A 21,383-nucleotide genomic window follows, 5' to 3' on the forward strand; every position below is an offset into this window, starting at 1 on the left:
ATGGTAAAAAACTACATTTCCACGAAAATGACGTCACTTCCGGTTTCAGGCAGGTCATGGTGGACATGCGAGAGTTCGCGCTGACGTCTATTCCAACGTAGGAAGTGTTATGAACAGCTGATCGGATCGGCAAAGCGTGTTTCTGGAATATTATGTTTTTGTTATTTTTGAAATACACCAATTTTTATATACTGCAGGAAAAACGAAAATAAATATTATAATGCAAATTTGCACAAAAAACAACATATGCATCAAAATAAACTATTTCCAGCAGTGCAATATGAGTCCTAAGCATCCCAGAAACGACACAGAAAGTCATAAACTCAAACATAACTTTTAAAAACACCACTATAGGCTCATAAGGCCCTGATGGTAAAATACTATATTTCCGCAAAATGACGTCACTTCCGGTTTCGGGCAGGACATGGAGGACATGCGATAGTTCGCGCTGATGGACGTAGGAAGTGTTACAAACAGCTGATCGGATCGGCAAAGCGCGTTTCTGGAATATTATGTTTTTGTTGCTGCAAGTGCTTTTTATCCAGTTTTTGCAAAGCTATATGTGGAAGGAAACTGTGACTTAGGACAAGCTGATGGCATAAGATGTAAGTACAACTCCTCTGGTTTCATATGCAAAAAAAATTATTGCGCTAGCTTACGTGGTTGCAGTGCTACCGGGATTTAAAAATAGTTGCGCAAAACAGAGCGTGCCTGCTCCCACCGGCTTTAAAGGGTTAAAGTCCGTTTGGCTCGACACCACCGAACAGAGGCAGCAATATAACATATCTAACATTAACAGTGCAGTGAATCCTGCTTGTGCCGTGATATTCAGGACTGCAAACCGAGCAGCATCACTGACTTTCAGTTTGTTGTGTTTGTGAAATATATGACTGACTTTAATTATTCACAAAATCATCACATTCTCTGTAAGATTAAAGTCAACTATTGAACGGGCGTATATTTTGAAGTAAAGGCCTTAAAACCAAGTTAGTACAAACATCACTAATGTCACATAACTTTCCCGACATGTGGCCAACAGTAATGTTTTAATATTCTTCATTATAAAAACATTTGCGCATAAATAAGTGACATAATATTCAGTACTTACTTCTGAAAGTTTACTCTTCGTCCGCTCCACTTCCGCCGTTTTTTTTTGGGTTTTTTCGACAAAATTATCCACACCACTGCCGCGCTATGAAGTCTGGGATATGTCGGGCCATGAAGGCTACACCGACCCATCCTTAAAATTCAGGGAAATTAAGGACGCATTTGAGGGACGCATTTTCAGCAGCCTTTGAATTGGGACAGCCTTTGTTGTATCACTGTGACGTAATCGGCTTAAAATGAAGACCCCAAATCCGGTCATTGGTACTTCCTGGCTTGTGTAGTTACTGGGTAACAAAAGCTCAACACTGCCCCTAATGTCCTGGAGCACTTCTGTTGTGTTTTGGAATTTGCATGTGTTTCGGATTTTGCACGTGTTTTGGAGTTTGCATGTGTTTTGGAATTTGCACGTGTTTTGGGGTTTGCACGTGTTTTGGATTTTGCACGTGTTTTGGATTTTGCATGTGTTTTGGAGTTTGTACGTGCTTTGTCTCTAGGGGCCACCGTAAATATGTGACGTCTTGATGAATCGAGCAGATATTTGAAGTTTACACAGCACCATTCACGCATGAAAATATCTTAAAAGTTTATTTTGTGACCCAGAAAGAGTAATATTTCAAACTCCACCACTCTGTGTTCCTCCACCACTGCCTCCTTTAGTGATGCGCGAATCATGAACGAATCGTTCAATACTCGAGAATCACTTTACTGACTCATGAATCACGATTCACGAGCCCAACTGACTCACTGACTCATCCCTGTTGATAATATATCTAGCTAATAATTAAAATTGTGGAGAAAAACACAACATCCAGTATCTTAACAAAAACATTTCTGCTCTGAACTGGAAGAAAAAACCCTGAGTAGAAGCTCACATCAAGACAATAGCTCCTCAGTTCACAGTAGCATCGATCTGCTAACATGCTAACAGCACATTTCAGACCGCTAGTCTTTGATTTTATTTATTTTCTGCTGTGTTTTACTTGCATCTATTTGAAGGAGTGAGTGTAAACACAAAATATTTTTTTATTTTATGTGCTGGAATGTGCAGGTTTAAATAGGTTTAAATGTTAAACAAATTTCTTCCAGTCAGAGAATGTTGCATATAATTACATTTTTTAAAAGATTAAAACTAATAAAACAAGTTTTATCACCTATTCAGGTTGTAATTCGTGTTTTTAAAAAGTAACTAAGTAATTAATTACTTTTGAAAATAAGTAATCAGTAAAGTAACTGGATTACTTTTTGGGGGAAGTAATTAGTTACTGATTACTTTTTTCAAGTAACTTGACCAACACTGGTGGTCTTAATGCATCATACACAAGTATAGATGAAAGTATACTTTGGAACTGACAGAAGAACAGACGTTGATCTTATAAGCACAAGAACATTTGTGGCTGGAACTTTGTACATGTCTGATGCTAGTTTACAGACATTAAAGAAAATCGTATTTTCACATTTTTATCCAAGTGGATTGATAAGTAAGCATGAAGGAAATAATACATTGAATCCATTTGCTTTGTTTTCAGTTGTGAAAAAATAGCCTGAAGTGCAGCTGCTGAGACACTCCTTCATATCAAAGCCTTGCCAAGTTCACATTTGGCTATTTTGACCCCATTTAGCCTATACATTGATTATTTTCTTCCCAAGGATAGATAATCCCAGAATCAATTCACTGCACCTTCACTAAGAAGAATACTGTATACCTTAAGAGGTCACATGCATTAAAAAATAAACTAAGAATGCATTATCCTTCTAGCATGTAAATGTTATTATTTCCCATAGCCTTGCCCCTTGGAGTGATTGAGGTGTTTACTCCGGTGCATATGTTTTATAAATCAGCAGTGGGTGAGCACCTGCTTAGTGTCCCATTCTTCCTTATTATGCCTGGCAGGGTGATAGAGCACATAGCAATAGATCAATATTCACCCTCACACACGCACACACACACCAAACAGGACACTCAGGCTCAAACAATGTGGATGCCACACCTTCCCACAGCTATGCATGGGGGGATGCACGTGAACATTAATAAACATGCACAAATAAATGCACAAGCACATTTGCATAAGGGGTTGTGCCTATTTGCCCATTTTCCAGGTTATGAGATGATTACCATCCCATTAACAACAGTTTTCCTGCCCTGCACAAACCCTCTTTATGCCATAGGTGCTATGGGGATGATGAAGCATTGTTATCAGGGGCCATGAATCATCCTCTTCTACAAATTAAACATGCAACGTCATAAACACATTATGGCAAACCTGCAGTTCAGGATAGATGTGTAGACAGGATTATGTGTGAAGGTGTCTGGGTGTATGTGTGAGTGTGGGTGTGTTTGACTGAGTGCCTAGTGTCCCAGTTAAGTGTAATAAAGCACAGGGCTAAAATAATGTGATGAGTTAAATGAGCAGACCATCCATGCATTCAAATCCCTCAATTCCCCACCCGCCATCCACCGTCTCCCTCTGTCTCTGGCTCACGGACCCTCTCTCTCGCTCTCACTTTCTCTCACACATGTATGTGTGTGTTGGGCGGGGAGTTTGGAGTTGGGCTTGGAGGTAATGTGATTCGACTGGAACGATTAATCTTGCTCAGGTGAGAGTGCGTTGGGAGAAACAGGGAGGGCAATAGGGAAAAGAGAGATGGGCAGCGATGGTAGTTTAAATATAAGTGGGGAAAGAAAAGAGAAGAGAGGGAAGCAGATGACGTATGGCTGGTGATTTCTTGTCTCCCACTCCCTTTCTGCCTCTATCTTTCTTCATAAGTTTACTACTCTTTTTTTACTCAGATCTAATCATTTCCTCCATCCTTTGATTCCATGTTACCTTTTTTCATATGCTTTTGTACAAAGGCCTGCAGTAATCAGTAGACCAACCAAATGGCAGCAACAAAATCATTTCACCTGGTAGACCTGCATACAATGCGCAGGCTTGTGCAAATACTGTAAAAGCACATTCAGGTGCACTTTATTCAAACTTTGAAGAATTTATGTGTTCAAATGCACAAAGACGCGCCATACATAGGTTTGTAAAGGCCACACTAATGTAGGGAAAGTAGAGATGTTTCAATAGGTTTAACAATGAAATCAAAAAGAGGCATTTTTATTGCTTTTCTGATTTTATTCAAGGGCAGTTTCAGTCTGTGATTTTAATTCATTTTCAGTCAAACAAGAACTTTAATTATGGCTGCTGCAAGCATTGCAAGTCCATCACTATGCATTCACCCTTTATTATTAAAGCAGGACTTCCAAAACAATTAGTATTTGAGGTTGAATAGAGAGGGGGGGAAATTAGAACACAAAAGGGAAGAGGCACTGACACACTGACCAGTTTAACAAGATTCTTTAGGTAAAAGTTCTTTTTTTTTTTTTATTTAATCAAAACTTAAGAGTTTACTTACATTTGGCAAAGTTAAGGTAATCCATAAGTATTAGAATCCCTGAGTTTAGTGGATGGAATGAAGATGAAATCTAAACTAAGAGCTAATGGTATTACTGGCTAGGGTACAGTGTTGGATCTGTGCTAATTTCTTAATTTGATTTCCCTCCTCAAATAGAGCGAGTAATTTGTTTAGGCGACCAGAATTTGCCTAATTTAGCTGGTAAGCTCCTTGGCAGCAGTAATGGGGATAAACAGCTAGAAGAAACTGCAGCCTAATCATAGTGCGTCTGTCTAAATCTTTCATTTGCACACACACATACACACACCGACACACACAAATAAACTCATGTATATTTTTTTTAGTTCCTCCCCTGTCTCTACATTCCACCATAATTATCTAGTTTAAAAATTACAGCTTCATAAGGCTCAATAGCTTGCCAACTAACCTGTTAGCCAAGTCAATTTGTACAGACAAACTCACACTATGGAATTATTGGCTTTTCAAGTTTTGCAACCCATACCAATACGATATCAGTTTGATATAATGAAATCATGTAGTAGTGCTCAATCAGCCAGATAGAGTTCTTCTAGAAAAGTACAGAAAAAAAAATCTCTTTCCTCACATAAGACAATGGCCGTTATCCAACAGCTATAATAACTTTGGTGTGTCAAGAGATAATCTCTATTAATACTGTAGCCGATGCTTTCTAAGAGGGCAAGTACACAGAGTGCACGGCATCCAATTTCGGAGCAAAGCCAGGCGATTTGAAATTGAAAGAGAAGCGGTATGTACTTTATAATGGAATACAAATGAAGGCGAATGGAAACAAGCTACAGATATAGTCCTCATAGTGATTTTATAGTTGGGATAGTACAAACACACACACACCTATACGCCCACATCACTTACTCGTGTGTGGATTGATTATACACTTACAATGGGTGAAAACATATGTAGCTATATGATGAGGCAGTTTAATGTGAGTGCAGAAACATTTAATGCATTCCAGCCTCATAAACACACAAGGGTTTCTAACTGGTTGCTTGGACTCTACACACAAACACACACAGACACACAAACTCTCTCCTGTACTGCACCAGAATGTTTCTGAGCATGTTTCCCAAGATAGAGATGTGTTATATAAATACAGGCATGCTGCTAAAATCAACATTCAATAGCGCACACACGCATGCACACACTCCAACCTGCTCTCCACATTTGTGTACACATTTGCACAAACAATCAATCCCTGTATCCAGGGAGAGGAAATGCGTGTATTAAATTTAGAGATCTCCCATATGGAAAAGAAATAGTAAAAACTTATATGTGATTATTCATGAAAGTGGCCACTTTCGCATTACTTTCATACATTGTTTTAGTAAGTATCCAAAACATACAAGTTTCATTATATAATTTTTCAAGGGATCTTATATCTGTTTTCACTCTTATATGCTTTTCATACAAGTTTCACACAAGACAGATACAAACTTTATAATATTTATATATATCTTTTCCATATGGGCTGCATCAAGGCAGTATATGGTTAATAAGCTAGTTCCCCATTACAATGTGTAAGTAAAGCACTTTGAGGCATCTCTTGTTGTAATTTGGTACTGTATAAAATAAAACTTGATTGAATTGCATTGAACTGATTGTCTAAATGTGTGTTTATACTCGCTCTGCTCTGTGCTCAGGTGCTTATGTTTTCTTAGGGGAATGCCGAGCTTTCTCTCAATTACCATCCTATATCTTTCTCATCCCTCTGCTCTTCTCTGCTTCCTACCCCAATGGATTCTCCCTTTTCCTGAAGCTCCTCCATCCTTCTCTCTAGCTCCTAATACTTTTCAATAAGTGCGCTATTTTAGCTGTTAGCACGCTGATTCACCTTCATCTATACAAGCAACATGCCCAGCAGGATGTTCACACACGTATGTGGCACTTCGTGTTTTGCATCTCACAGACAAAAAGTGTGGGCGGGATGACTGACATCTAAGTTTGATTGACATATACTGTAGCCCCAAGACAGAGCAAGCCAAAGAATCCTTTCATCCTTGGTAGGCCATTCTCAGAGTTTCTGCTTTTTATCTCCATGTTCACTCTGTGCTTTCATCAAATAATGAACTCTTTCACGTTCCCTTCACTTCTCTCTCAACTGCCTGTTATTTATAGCCTTTTGTTATCTGACTTGGTGCTCTCATTTACTCTCACATATGATTTTGCTCTACACAAACTTTTCCGTCACTGTTTTAGCCTCAACACCCCCCCACACACACACTCACACACACTTTCCCTCCTACGCCAGGTTCACGACCATACTGTTCCTCTCGAACGTTCCCTCTGTCATCTATTCATCATTATCACAAGTGATGGGTAAGCTGCAGCGGTACAATTCATAGTTGCAGAGCTGAGTGACAGCGTGTTGGCACTATTTGTGACATTCACGCGTGCAAGCGGTTGATAACACGTTGCCTACCCCTTTATTTAACTGGCCACGGTTGAATGAGAAGTGGGGTTTCATTTTCACAGCGGTAACACTAAGTGGAGTTGTGGAGGAGGGAGGGCGTGTACACAAACACACACACATTACACACACGTGCGCAAACATAAATGCATGCATGAGCGAAAACTCACACATTCAATTAAACTTACATGTGCACATTTCTGGGGAGCTGTGACGCACCTGTCTTCTAGTGAGTGTATTAGTGCACACTACCTCAAAGTTAAAGGAGAGATTGCTGCTGAAAAGAATGAAACTGAACAAAGCTGGGATTTTAACAGCATTGTTCTTGTCTGAACCCCCCTAAAGAAACCTCTGGCTCTTCCTGACATGGGTTTTGCTTAAAGCAAAAAGTCAAATGTTTTTGAACTCCGGTTGAACTTTGGAACTGAGTTTCCCTTAGCTTCCGTAACCCCAAAGGTAAGGAAAATAGCTCTGTGTTGCTTTAATGTCATAAATATTCAATGAGTCTTTTTTTTCCTTCATCTGCAGATCTCTGACTTTCATGTGACTTTTTCCTTTGTGTATTTCACAGGGGAGAGTTTTCAATTCTCAGCCAAAACCCGTTTGCTAAGGACATTTCTAGTGTAGAGGAAGATCAGCACCATGGATAGTTCCACACTCGCAAACAACTACAAATACTCGATTTGCTTCATGGTTTGCGACTCGTTTCTGGCACCTGACATATTGGGAATGAAAGAATTTTGCATCACATGGATTTCATTTTTTTAGACCTCTTACAGGTGATTATTTGAAGTGAGTTTGTCTGCATACTTTGTTTTATTGGTCATATATTTTCTCCTGCTGTCTTTTGTTTTCATGCCCCTTTTTCAGACCTCTCCTGCCTATTAATTTACCTTCCAGCATTTGAGCTCAATGTTGCCCCTGTGTTTCATCACTGATTTGATTAAAGTTTTTAGGCAGGTATAAAGAAGAGCTTATGCTTCAGTCACACTGAGTAAAAACAGGACGGCACCTCTTTGCAGCTAGGAAAAACCAGCGGTTGCTCCGTGATTACACTGATTTTTTTCATGCTTGATGACAAATTGCAAGTAGCTGCGACATCCAGTTCGTCACCCAGAGGTTGAGCATGCAAACACTATCTACCTCTGGGTGAACATTTTCAGTCGCAAGGGAACTGCACAGGTTGCCTGGTGGGAGGCAACGTGTCTCCAACAATCTCCTACTTGGACTGACTGAAGTCACTCTCAGACAGAACCTGCCCACGGTGTGTCCCTTTGCAGCTCAGCTGTTTGGTATCTGGCTGTGTTCTGGTTATATTCCTGCATAAAAGCAGAGCTGGCGAGCCCCTATGTTATGTTAAACTGTCATCCTACAGCAATTACGTGACTGTTTATGGGGGTCAGAATTTCTAATTCAAACCTATGAGGTTCTGACTGGAGTCTGGTCCCCATCTTCGAAGCAATAAAGGGAATGAGATCGCAAATTCAGTGCACACGGTTGCTGTCTCCAACCACTGTTTTCCCTAGTGAGACTGTAGCTTTATACAAACCTTTGTGCATGTGCATGACTAGCACAGCTGTGTGTGTTCGTGTGTAAATGTGACACCAGAAGAGTTTTTATGGCTTCAAATGATTAATTTGAAAAGCCCCCACCCACCCCCACCCTCCATCAATTCAGAGCCCATGTCACAAGTGAAAATGATACAAATTAACGGATGAAAAGGACCTTGACAAAAGCGCTACAGTTGGTGGCCATATTTTTCTATGCGTGATGTAGACTGATTGAGGTGAAAAAGAGCAACAGCGATTGATGAGGGATGACAAGAAATGACAGATGTTGAGCTACTTGTTTATTTTTGTCATTTTATTTTGGGGCTTAATTTAAAGGTCTGTGTCAATGCAGCATTATAATATTTGGGGGGGGTTTTTCTTTTCAAAAGACGAAGTTTTACCCAACTCCTAAAACATCACACGATGTGTTTTAGGACTAATGTTACTTGGGTGCACAAACTCACTGCCATCTGATTCACTGAGCACCCGACGGATATGTTTATGTGTGTAAGAGTAAGAAGCTAAGCAGTTTCAGTATGATTTATGATAAGGCAGGGACTTGAGTTTCCCCTGATTTGTTTACTTTCTAACATGCCCGATCTGCCAAAACACACACACACGGTCGGACACACATGCAAATTAACACTGTCACTTTCAGAAATGAGATTGATGCGCAAGTAAACTTATTCTGAGTTGCCAACTAAATACTCTCACTGAGGATTTCAGTTAGTCTGTGGAGAAACGGAATTTATGGCTTCTTGTTAAATGCTACATGTATGAACACATGCACACTATGACTAGGCACCCTCTAACTGTAATCTTTCACCCTTTAACCTTTGAACTCAGCCAAAGTTCTCATTAGACTCAGGCAATGTTACTTTTATTAGCTCCTCTTTTCCACATATCCTCGTGAGTCATGGTGAATGCACATGAATTCTAAGAGTGAAAAAAGATCAGCGGCGAGGAAACACACACACACACAGCGAGACATCATGTTTAAAGCCATCTGGTTGCGCCAGCAGGACACAGAAGCCGCTCCTGTGTTTTCTCTCAAAGACAGACTATCTGTTTACAAGATAATATCTCTGTGTGTCCCCGTGCTATACATGCAATTCATGTACAATGGTTTAGTCTGTTTTTAAACCAGGCAATTGCCGGTCATTCTTGACAACTGCGTTATATCTTTCTAGTGTGTCTCAAATTCTCAGTAGGCATCCTTGTCTTCAATGACTTGCGTTAACCCTTTAAAACATATATGTAAAAAATATTTTAAAAAAATACAGAAAAGACTAACAACAGGAACTAGTAGAATGAGATTTCACTGATGTTTATTCACACTTTTCAAGGTATTTCTGCTTTATTCATTTCTATAGCTTGAAAGATAGTAAAAACCAGAGGAGAGATGATGGATTGCACAATATTAATTATCGACTGCAACAATAATAGGAGTAATAAACATAAAATGTGGCTACTAAAGTCACAGGTCTTCCTGTAAAATGAAAGATATTGACTTAATTTTTATTGCTTTTCATGCGTGTGCACTATTTTGTTACTAAGCACCACGTATAAGACAGGTTTTAGTTATTCAGCTGCATCTGTATTGGGCCCTAACACTCCTCCTTTACCACCTGCTCGCCTTAATCCAAACTGCTGCTACTCTGCTGCTGAACTGCTCCACATATTGTAAATCATTCTGGATCTGAGCACCTGCTAAATTTCCCCTGTGTTATTGTTAAACAGGTTGTGAAAGACAATGCCAAGTCTTATTTTTGTGCATCTCATATACTTGAAGTTGTGCAGTCGGTGAAAAACTTTGGAGAGTCACTCTGACAGATCTTCTAAAGAAATGATTACATTCGACACCAGAGCCCCTGTAAGATTATTATCATGAATAAATCATTTGAAAATATAAAATATTACACTATGTTAATCATTTTTTGGGGGATAGAAAAGACAGAAAATCCAGAGTACATGGAACACAAAGGATTTAATGTTACAATCCTTTGTGCAATCATCCAGACACTGCATTCACATACTGAATCCTAATTCAGATTTTCAGGGAATGATGTACTTACTCCCAGATGGTGACTATAGAGGACATCACACAGCCACTATAAATCCACAAGACCATCAGGAAGCCCTATTCACCAGACGTCTTATCTGAATGTTACAGCACTGAGTGTGTTAAGTCCCACACTTAAGCTCCTACACACCAGGGTTATAGGGCTGGCACTTCCCGTCACATGTTGTGTTAAATTAGACCCATGACACCTGCAGGAGGTTCTGCAGTGGCTTCTGGCATCCCAGACCGAAACTTACAGTTAAAGGGTAAAAACTGGTCAGGGTATTTCAGGAAGATTAAATTTTATTTTAAGCCTTAAAATGTTTTGTGCTTTATTTTAGGTCTGAATCTACAGTACTAATAATTATAATAAAGAGGTTTATGGATTATATTGCGTGGGTGTGTAAAAATATGAAGATGATTATGACAGGGTAATACTGCTTCAAAGTTAACCTCTTCTGTTAACTCTTTTATATTCCTGTCCCTGTAGATACATCTTGATTTAGATAGCATATATACCAGTGAATAAAAGGTGTCAGAAGATATATAGTGAAAGAGAATGATGAGAAGCAACAGCGGAGCTTTTTATTTCTGGCTTAAATGTTATGTTTATAGTTCTGTCAGGACCACTTTATTCAAAACAGGAGCGTGAGTTCATCTACAGTAATTTTATATTTGACTGTTTAGCTCTGATTTGGGATCTACCAATGCACTAAAAGGCAGCAAGACCCCTTGTACAGAGCAGAGCAGGCCTCAATACAAACTGTGGTAGAGGTAGTTTTGCAGAGGGGCTTGCAGAGTCAGCTGTAGCTGTTCTGAGGCTAGACTGTGCCCCATGCAGCATTTGTCAATAGGATGTGCACAAGGTTATCAGCTGATGTGGCACTGAGATGAGCTTGGATCGACTTTATGGACTGCTTTAACAGTGTGCTCAATTCGTTTAGAGAAATCATACAGTCATGGTCATTGTTTTATGATGTTATGTTAATTCCTCCTTCAAACTTTGCTCTTAAAAGCTAACTTTAAGGTCATGATATCGTCCAGTTGTCTAACAGTATTGGTTCCAAGAAATGCCCCTCTTACCTAAAGGATAATGACAGACAACATAAACATAAGGGAAGCACCCGTCACAATATAACCTTGGAGATATCACCTCTCATCTGGGCATGCTCCATCAGATCCAATTACAGAGACCAGGGATTAGACAGTCGGTGTGTCCTAGCTTAACATATGACGCCGAAAAGGACGCGTACAACCTGTGGCAAAGAAAAAAGGGGCAGAGGGTGAAATGTAAGGAAACAACTATTAGAAGAAGAACAAGCAGTAGCTCGGCTGAGCAAAGAGCCTCTAAAAGTCGAGTGGGTCACAAAAATAAAGAATAATTTATTTCAAGACATTTAGAGGACATTTGTGTTTAAAAAAAAAACAGTTTTACAAGTTGGATTCAGGTGGGAATGAGAAGCTGAGTGAGTTTTTCTTCAGGTAAGAAATCATAATTAATGGATCTACTCATTGTTGAATTATTCTTAAAATGCTTTATTAATTGTCCTCTCTGCTAAAGACAAAAATAATTTAAAATAAATCAACTATGGTTTTATTTAAGTTCCATTTTTTATGAATCATTCTTCGTCAGGAGTTAGCTTCTTTGATGTCCCCAGATGGCCCGACTGTATTAATATTACACTGGTCTCAACTAAAAATCTGAGGACAGGCTGTGCAGCTTGTTTCCACTCTCATTCCACTCCAGTCACAGTTACGTTCATACTCGAGTGTGATTGTGGCAACTGAGATTGTGACAAATAGCAGGCCCACACTCTCTGAACCAGTTTTCCTTTCTGTGTTTACTTCTCCTTCATGCCATCTTTTTCAACCTCTTTTCATTCACTAAACATCCCTATATTTCTTCAATCTGTCCTCATTCCCTTGCCTCCTTCTTTCCTGCTTTCACATTACCCCCCTTTCTACCATCTAGCCATCCATCTTCCCTCTGCCTTTGCACCTACCTCTATACTTTACACCCCACCCCCCAAAATGTCCTCGGTCTAGCTGTTTACCAAGCATCCACTCTGTCATCTGCACTGTGACTGATGCTGTTCCAGTGCAATCTCTCTGCACAGTGTCACCACTCTGCTTTCAAAATTCAATCATTTAGTGAAACTGCAGTCGTGAACCATCTCTCATCTCCACCATTCTGGCTCTGACTGAGAGGCACCATTGGCAGTGCCCACTGATGCCCTGCCTAGATATTAAACTCTTTGGACACTTCAAGCATTTTAACTCTGATGTGTTTTGATGGCTTCCACTGGTCTCTTGGGGATGATAGCAGTCACAGTCCTATTTTGGGATATGGTGGGGGGAAGTTTTCCGTTGGGCCAAACTCAAGCAGATCTAGGCCAAGCTGTGACACCTGCGACTAGACATTTACTACTTCCTGAGCTGTTGAATGGATAATGGTATGAACAGATCGCAGTATATTTAAAGGGGATTTGGCCAGTGGCAGATACACATAACACACAAACTCAAGGTCTAGAATTGACAGCAAAGACATGGTAAAGTCTGGGAGGTCTGGGCCTCTTTGCTTAGGCTGCTGCCCCCGCGACCCGGCCCCGGACAAAGCGGATGAAGATGGATGGATGGACATGGTAAAGTCTTCACTGTCTAAAATGTACATGTTGGCATTTATGATTACTTTATGAATACTGGTCAATTATTTATCTAAGGTAAACTCATTTATAGTTAACAGATTTCTTTCTTTCGTGCTGCATGAGGATTCACGCTCCAGATCCTGCATGCCTATTTTCCTACTAAACTTACCTGCTGGTGTTTCTTCCCCTCCTGGTGATCGGTCAGTCCTCACATTCCTTCCTAATTTTTATCATTTTCTCTCTGAATTTTTCAAACCCACCTGCCAACCAGATTCTCTCATTTTCCTTTCCTCAACTTTTGCCATCGGCATTGGGTAACACTTCAGTTGTCTTCTTTTTCTTTTTTTAGGATGATTGTGTTTTATGCCAGAGCACATTAGCAAATCCCTGGACTCAAGCAAGCCAGCCCACATGCGAGATGATCCACCCTGGCTAATACTGGGCTCAGATGTTCATTTGGGCGTAGTGCAGACAAACCGCTTGTTTCATCGGCAAAGCCCCACTCCAGAGTTTAATCCAGACTTTTTTGCATCAACAGTGTCAGATGCAGATTGCTTTTTTAAATGATAAGAGACACCATAAAAACATAGTTTTTCTTTTCTGTAGTGGTTGACAAGCTTTTCTGAAACCTCTCTCTCCCTTTCTTTCTTTGCCTTATTCTAGACATCTTAGATCCAGATCACAAGAGACCAGACAGGAACAGTTCGTCTGTGTTTGTATAGTCTGGCCTCCTGCTATCTCTGTGCTTTATATTGATATTCTAATTTGAGACTTTCCTCTTTCGGGATGTGTGCTAACCTTTAGTTACATTTTAAAGCTAAGGGACCTCAGCACCACAGTAAAGCAGTTTTTAAAGCGGCTTTCATGGGTAATTTTAGATGGTAGAAACAAATTTCCAATGTGATCATTTCCTTAGAGCACTTCTTGTTGTGACTCTTCCCTAATTTGGACAGCCTTCCTGAACTGTACATCAGACCTGCTTGGAGATGGATGAAGCTCAGGGGCACAGTTAGAAGGGTAAGGATTTTAGAAGTCATTTTACTCTCAATCCATCCAGTAGATTTCATGTAAACCTCTTACAGTCAGTTTAACAAAGAGAATGCATTATAGCCAAAAGTTCAAGCACAACTGAGTTAACTGAGCTGTATTTGTAAAAGCCGTCAGATATACCAGTTTATCAGTTTACAAGTTACTTAAAGTCAATCTCATTCTGTCTTTCGCACATCAGATTTTTTTATCATGCTCTGATTAAATCCATCCATCCTCATCTATCGTCTTTGCCCCTTTAGCCCTACCTCTCTGCATGCCTATGTCAAGACTGCACAGTACAACAACCTGACATTGCTTATACACTGCTATCCAAGCAAAGCAAAGCAAATCATATTGCCTCCTCGAGCATTTGTCCCATAGCTCTCTCTAATGTAGATAGCGGCAAACACAGATAGCAGCAATCTGCAGAAAGCACTGGGTTCCCCCCCTCCACTTCTCTAATCCACAATCTGTCAATAATAGGCTGATGCCTGACAAGATGTGGCGGAAAGAAATAGGAAGCCCATTGAAATGTTACAAAGGTTTGATGTGTGATGTCAGGTAGTCCCCCCCCTTAAACATGACACCCTCTTCAAGCTCGGACTGCCGAGCGGGGAAATGCAATCTCTTATCTTGTCACTCTTATTGCGGGTGAGGTGGGGGCCGTGGGAGCCTAGTAAAACGAGAGAGAAGGGGAGCAGACACAGGAGGACAGAATGCATGAAGATGGAGTTTTATAAGATAAGTGTATTGTGGAAGCAGAAATAAAGGCAAGAAGGATGGCAAAACTAGGAGAGATGAAGTCAAGAAAGGTGGAAGGTGAAGGAAGTGAAGAGCGATTTTTTTAGTAAATCTGACAGGAGCAAAAATCCTATTCTACACAGTTCAGTGTGAACATCTAGAGCACGGGAGCAGGACGAGAAGGAAGGCGGTCGAGATGATGCATAATATAGAAGGATGGGGAGGAGAAGGGATGTAGGTTTAGGAGAGGGATGAAAGCAGTGAATAGGAGCCCATACAGACTGAGGTGGAAATAAATGAAGAGGGGGGGAAAAAAACACAAGCGCTTGACATACACAAGTTTTGCTTCCTGGCCAGAAAGGCTTCTTGTCACAGACAAGAAAAAATGAGAGAGAAAGAGAGAGAGAGGGAGATAATATAGGGAATTTAATCCTAAACCCGCACCGTGCCGCATCTCATAACTCATAATGTGCTACACATTCAATGCTGGCCTGGCTGACGCTGCTCCAGGTCTAGATCCAAATTGGGAAACAGGCAAGAAAAGCAATATGTTTTAATGAGCTTGGGAAACTACAGGGAGAGACTACATTTCAGTCCCCAGCTGAAAATATTTACAAACCCCTGCTAACAGCCCTCGTCTGACACTTGAATTACATGGAGCCCTCAGAAATTAATGCGCTAAGCAAACAGACACCGTGTTACCTATTGCTCAGTATTTCCATGGTGGGAAGCTGCGGCGCGAACATAAAGCCTTTGGCAGGCAGCTCCGAATGATGCACTGCCTTGTAATGAATTTGATTTCATCCTGCCATTTCAGGCAATAAACATACAAGCTTAAGATGCACGGGGTTGTAAATTTTAGCTGGAACACTCTTTTTTCGTTTGGGGTGTGAAGATTGGTTAGCGAGCAGTCTGACAGGGTTGGACAAGAGGTTTGCTGTATATTAACATAAGGCAATGCATATTTGAAATTATAAAATGGGAGAGGATCTCTTAAAAACCTAAAGGCTAACTTACAGACTTGAGGTGAAGGGCTTATATTATGACGCTAAACTGAATTTCTTTAATGAACAGGCGTTTGGTATAGTAGAGATGTTAGCAAATTGAAAAGGAGGAAGGAAGATGACAAAATAGAGAAGAAGACGAAGGTGTAGCGCGGAGAGAAGTGGATTAACGATGTCACTCACTGGAACAGGTTCTGAAGAAAGGCAAATGTGCACGTGAGCGTGTGTGGAGGTTCGTTACGTAGGGCGCAGCAACAGAGGCTAACCTGTCCTGTCAATTCCGAAATTAGCAGCACTCTTCTTGGGTCTCAAAGAGTCGGCGGGAAGATTTTCCAATCAAATTCAATAATTTCTACGTCAAATAATAAAATCCTTTTTCATGCAGCATTTTATAACTTTGGTGGATTTTCCAGCATCTATAAATTATTCACACACAGCAGTTGCACTAAGCCAGACTTTTACGACTCCAATTCAAAAGAAATCCATATTAGTCTCACTGCACTGCACACATTTTTTTCTATTTTAGTGAATAACCATAAAACAAAGGCGCAAACTAAATTGCTGCTGATCCCTGGTCTTGTTTCACTGTTTCAGAATTTAAAAATCACTTAGCAGACCTGTTACGGCAGATGATACATAAAAGCCCAAAAGCTGGCTGTAGATCTTCTACTGATGCAGATGAGAGTGAACATGAACAAGAGACAACATCATAAATTAGCGGGATAGATTATAGATCAGTATAAATGTGATGCCTATTTGTGTTGTTTTATTTTTTTTAACATAGCTATATAGAGGAAACAACAACACAGCTTTAAGCGATGCCGTGTGCCAGTTGTCCACATATACTGCAGCTACAACACTGCTAGGGGTGTGTATGTATCTGTTCAACAGAAGACTAAATCTGCTCTCTTTTTGTACTTGCTTGCCAGCTGAAGGTGTTATGAGTTGATAAGATTAGGATTTCACTCAAGGATTCTTACTTTAACTCTCTAGCCAAGGTTAACATGTGCACCTGAATGTGTGTTTCCCACAGACAAGTGTATTAGTGTGTGTTTAGCTCCTTGTAATTGCCAGTAAGTTGAAACGTGCATGTGAATTTTGAGCATCTCTGCACAACTGTGTGTATTTTCTACAGTGTCTACTACAATTTTCTAGTAGATGTGTTTTAAATTTTCATAGCCTCGGGGTCCTTGCTCTCTGATTAAATGTCTGTCCTTCGTATCCGTTAATGCTTTGCTCTGTGTTCACTTAAACACATACAGGGAGTGCAGAATCATTAGGCAAGTTGTATTTTTGAGGAATAATTTTATTATTGAACAAAAACCATGTTCTCAATGAACCCAAAAAACTCATTAATATCAAAGCTGAATGTTTTTGGAAGTAGTTTTTAGTTTGTTTTTAGTTTTAGCTATTTTAGGGGGATATCTGTGTGTGCAGGTGACTATTACTGTGCATAATTATTAGGCAACTTAACAAAAAGCAAATATATACCCATTTCAATTATTTATTTTCACCAGTGAAACCAATATAACATCTCCACATTCACAAATATACATTTCTGACATTCAAAAACAAAACAAAAACAAATCAGCGACCAATATAGCCACCTTTCTTTGCAAGGACACTCAAAAGCCTGCCATCCATGGATTCTGTCAGTGTTTTGATCTGTTCACCATCAACATTGCATGCAGCAGCAACCACAGCCTCCCAGACACTGTTCAGAGAGGTGTACTGTTTTCCCTCCTTGTAAATCTCACATTTGATGATGGACCACAGGTTCTCAATGGGGTTCAGATCAGGTGAACAAGGAGGCCATGTCATTAGTTTTTCTTCTTTTTTACCCTTTCTTGCCAGCCACGCTGTGGAGTACTTGGACGCGTGTGATGGAGCATTGTCCTGCATGAAAATCATGTTTTTCTTGAAGGATGCAGACTTCTTCCTGTACCACTGCTTGAAGAAGGTGTCTTCCAGAAACTGGCAGTAGGACTGGGAGTTGAGCTTGACTCCATCCTCAACCCGAAAAGGCCCCACAAGCTCATCTTTGATGATACCAGCCCAAACCAGTACTCCACCTCCACCTTGCTGGCGTCTGAGTCGGACTGGAGCTCTCTGCCCTTTACCAATCCAGCCACGGGCCCATCCATCTGGCCCATCAAGACTCACTCTCATTTCATCAGTCCATAAAACCTTAGAAAAATCAGTCTTGAGATATTTCTTGGCCCAGTCTTGACGTTTCAGCTTGTGTGTCTTGTTCAGTGGTGGTCGTCTTTCAGCCTTTCTTACCTTGGCCATGTTTTTCCACACGCTTCTTGCGACCCTGTTGACTATTTTGAATGAAACGCTTGATTGTTCAATGATCACGCTTCAGAAGCTTTGCAATTTTGAGACTGCTGCATCCCTCTGCAAGATATCTCACTATTTTTGACTTTTCTGAGCCTGTCAAGTCCTTCTTTTGACCCATTTTGCCAAAGGAAAGGATGTTGCCTAATAATTATGCACACCTGATATAGGGTGTTGATGTCATTAGACCACACCCCTTCTCATTACAGAGATGCGCATCAGCTAATATGCTTAATTGGTAGTAGGCTTTCGAGCCTATACAGCTTGGAGTAAGACAACATGCATGAAGAGGATGATGTGGGCAAAATACTCATTTGCCTAATAATTCTGCACTCCCTGTACTGTATTACAGGAGCAGCCATAATCAAATCTGCATGAAGGCACTAGAATATATACAAATGTGCTATCACACACCAGCATCTGAGCTCACTGATGCACATCCCTATGTGCAAATGCATCTCCACTCAGAGAGACACATACAAACATGTTCAAAATTAAAAAAAACAAACAAACAAAAAATTACCCATCCAGACCGAGTGAGCTAAATCCAAAAGGAACTTTACTATGTAATTTTGGTTGAATAGCAGCAAGCCTCTGTGGTATAATGGCCACAATTCGGCTGAAGGCTGCTTCATTTCAGTATCAAAGTGGCTGTAATGAAGGCTGAATGACACTGGGGAAGGGCACAATAGCTCAGATATTGCTTCCAATTAATGTAGCTGATGTTAGAAGAAACATGAATTAGATCTTTCTAAGCTGAGCAATAGATGTAATTAAGTCCAATGACTGCTACATACTCTGTTTCTTTCCTTTTTAACCTGTCTTTCTTTGCACATTTCTGTTTTATGCCATCTGTTATTATATATCTCTGTGTCATCTACCCTCATCTTGCCATCTCCCCATACAGATAATACCACAGTATCTGTCTTGTTATGAGGATTTTAATATTCTGCTCATTTTCCTCTCCCTAGTTCAATCCGTGCCTTTGCCCATCACTTGGCATGCCTCTCTAACGATGAGCATAATGATCTACCTGTCTATCTTTGCTTCTTGTGAGGAAGTCTGTCCATCTGACTCGCTCCTTCTTGTCTCCTCTTGACTTCAGAAAATAAAAGCTTAGCCTGTTTGACACCAACAGGATTACCTAAGCAGACATGATCCTCTCACCTTTGTTCTCTGCAGCACCAACACTCCATATTAACATTCCAAGGGAAGTGGAGGAAGGCCTCTGATTTATGAACTAGGCTGTGTGTAAAAAAAGAAGGAAAGAAAAACAGTGGAACAGCAGGCACATATTAATTCTGCCTGCCAGAAGCAAAACCTACCACTGTCCAAAGGTACCCGCAGCTTTGTTCTTAATATGCTCTTCTGCATGTGCCATTTGTTTAAAAATGAAAGAATCAAAAGTCTAAAATAAACACACATTTTATGGACGGCTACATGCCTGGGAGCAATGACTTCCTGTGGTCTCTTTTTGTTGCTTGGCAACCTCATGACGACAAAGGTCAAGAAGTTACAGTAAAACGACCTGTACTTCATTCTGGGTGAGAGAAATTCTAATATTTTCATTTCTGTGTTAACTCTAAGTATCTGTGTGTGAGTGTTACACCCAAGCAGTGTGTGGATGCACCTTGCTGACCTTGCTTACTATGATTAGCTGTGTTTATTTTATTTTAATGGTTAGCCACAGTTCTGTGTTCTCGAATAGTCCAGAACACAACACCTTTTTTGTATTTGCTTTTGTTGCAATTAGAAACAAGAAATACAATACAATAAAATATAACTTTATTTATATAGCACATTTAAAAACCAACAGTATACCAAAGTGCTTCACAATAAAACAGCAGGTTAAAACATGAATAATATAAGACCATTAACAAACTACTGAATATGCTAACAGGTCAATGGCACTAATTACACAAAAATAAAAGTGAATATCAAATCAAGCTTGCTAAAAACAAAGGTTTTAAGTAGAAGATATATAATAAAGGCGTTAACTAACCGGGAAAGAAAGATTAAATAAGTGAGTTTTTAATCGTGATTTAAATAATTGGATGGAGTCACGCGAATAGTAATGGGAAGGTTGTTCCACGGGTTGGGTGCAACCAGGTCAAACGCACAGTCACCTCTGGTCTTAAGCCGAGATCTAGGCTGCACCAAGAGTAACTGGTCAGAAAAAACAGAGAATAATCCTTCTGACTTAAATACATAAAACAAATTCCTATTTCTCCCGAAGAAAGTCATTTTTATAGTGTAGCATCTATGTGCCAACACAGAGGGTTGTAGCTGAAGTGCAGACTTTAATTTAAGGGATTTAGCTGCTGAAAATCGATTACCAGCAGGGGGAGATAATATATTTAAAGCCACAAAGTCAGTAGTGAGCAAAAACCGCATTGAGTACATTCCAGGGTCCTTAATCGCCGGAAACGATTAAGTTGGCGGATAATATTTATATACATGTAAATGAGTTAATAATGTCTGTTTAAACACTTTCCCGTGATTATTTTCATGTTAGCTTGAAATAAAATATCTGCTCCCTCTGTTGTTAATGCAGCTTACTGCAACTTCGGTGTACATTTTTTTTTGGAGAAGCAAAGTGTGAAATGGACACGGTGCACCGGCGTGTTCATTACAAGCTTTGCCGTGATATTGGGTTGCTAGAAACTATAGGCATTCCTATATAGTGCATTTTCTTTGAGGCTTTTGGACAAATCTTTCAGAAGAAGCTTCAAACTGATCAGGAGTCTGAGGGACTATTGGGATATTGATTGGATTGAACTCAGTTACTCTGCCATCTATTTTTATCTTCGTTGCTTGTGGGCATGCTCCATGGTCACGGTCAAGAACATACAGGCTCATTTTTGTACTAAAAACTTGGCCTTCTCAAATGAACATAAACAGATGGTATTTGCTGTTGCAAATGTAATATATCTTTGATACGAATTGATGGCCATAATGTGTAGTTTGTAAGCTCCTGTGAGAACCTCCCTGGAAAAATTGCCTTAAATATTTAAAATTTCGCCAAAGTAATGTTTTACTTTCAGAAGCAGTCTAAATTATTGA

The 21,383-nt window shown here is 40.0% G+C and overlaps 1 protein-coding gene across 1 annotated transcript in view; it reads right to left on the reverse strand.

Annotated features, from left to right (window-relative positions):
* The window catches only part of LOC147314283 (uncharacterized), an 89,567-nt gene extending 78,897 nt beyond the window's left edge, over nucleotides 1–10,670 (reverse strand). Inside the window, exon 1 of the mRNA XM_086261101.1 lies at nucleotides 10,575–10,670. Coding sequence (XP_086117227.1) covers nucleotides 10,575–10,630 — 56 coding nt within the window. The 5' untranslated portion in view covers nucleotides 10,631–10,670. The remainder of the gene's footprint in view (nucleotides 1–10,574) is intronic.
* Nucleotides 10,671–21,383: the final 10,713 nt, after the last annotated feature.

This window comes from Aulonocara sp. 'chitande type north' Nkhata Bay, linkage group LG14 (genome assembly GCF_057382095.1).
Source record: "Aulonocara sp. 'chitande type north' Nkhata Bay isolate Kocher_YH1m ecotype deep benthic linkage group LG14, A_spYH_male_GT1.1, whole genome shotgun sequence".
NCBI lineage: Eukaryota > Metazoa > Chordata > Actinopteri > Cichliformes > Cichlidae > Aulonocara > Aulonocara sp. 'chitande type north' Nkhata Bay.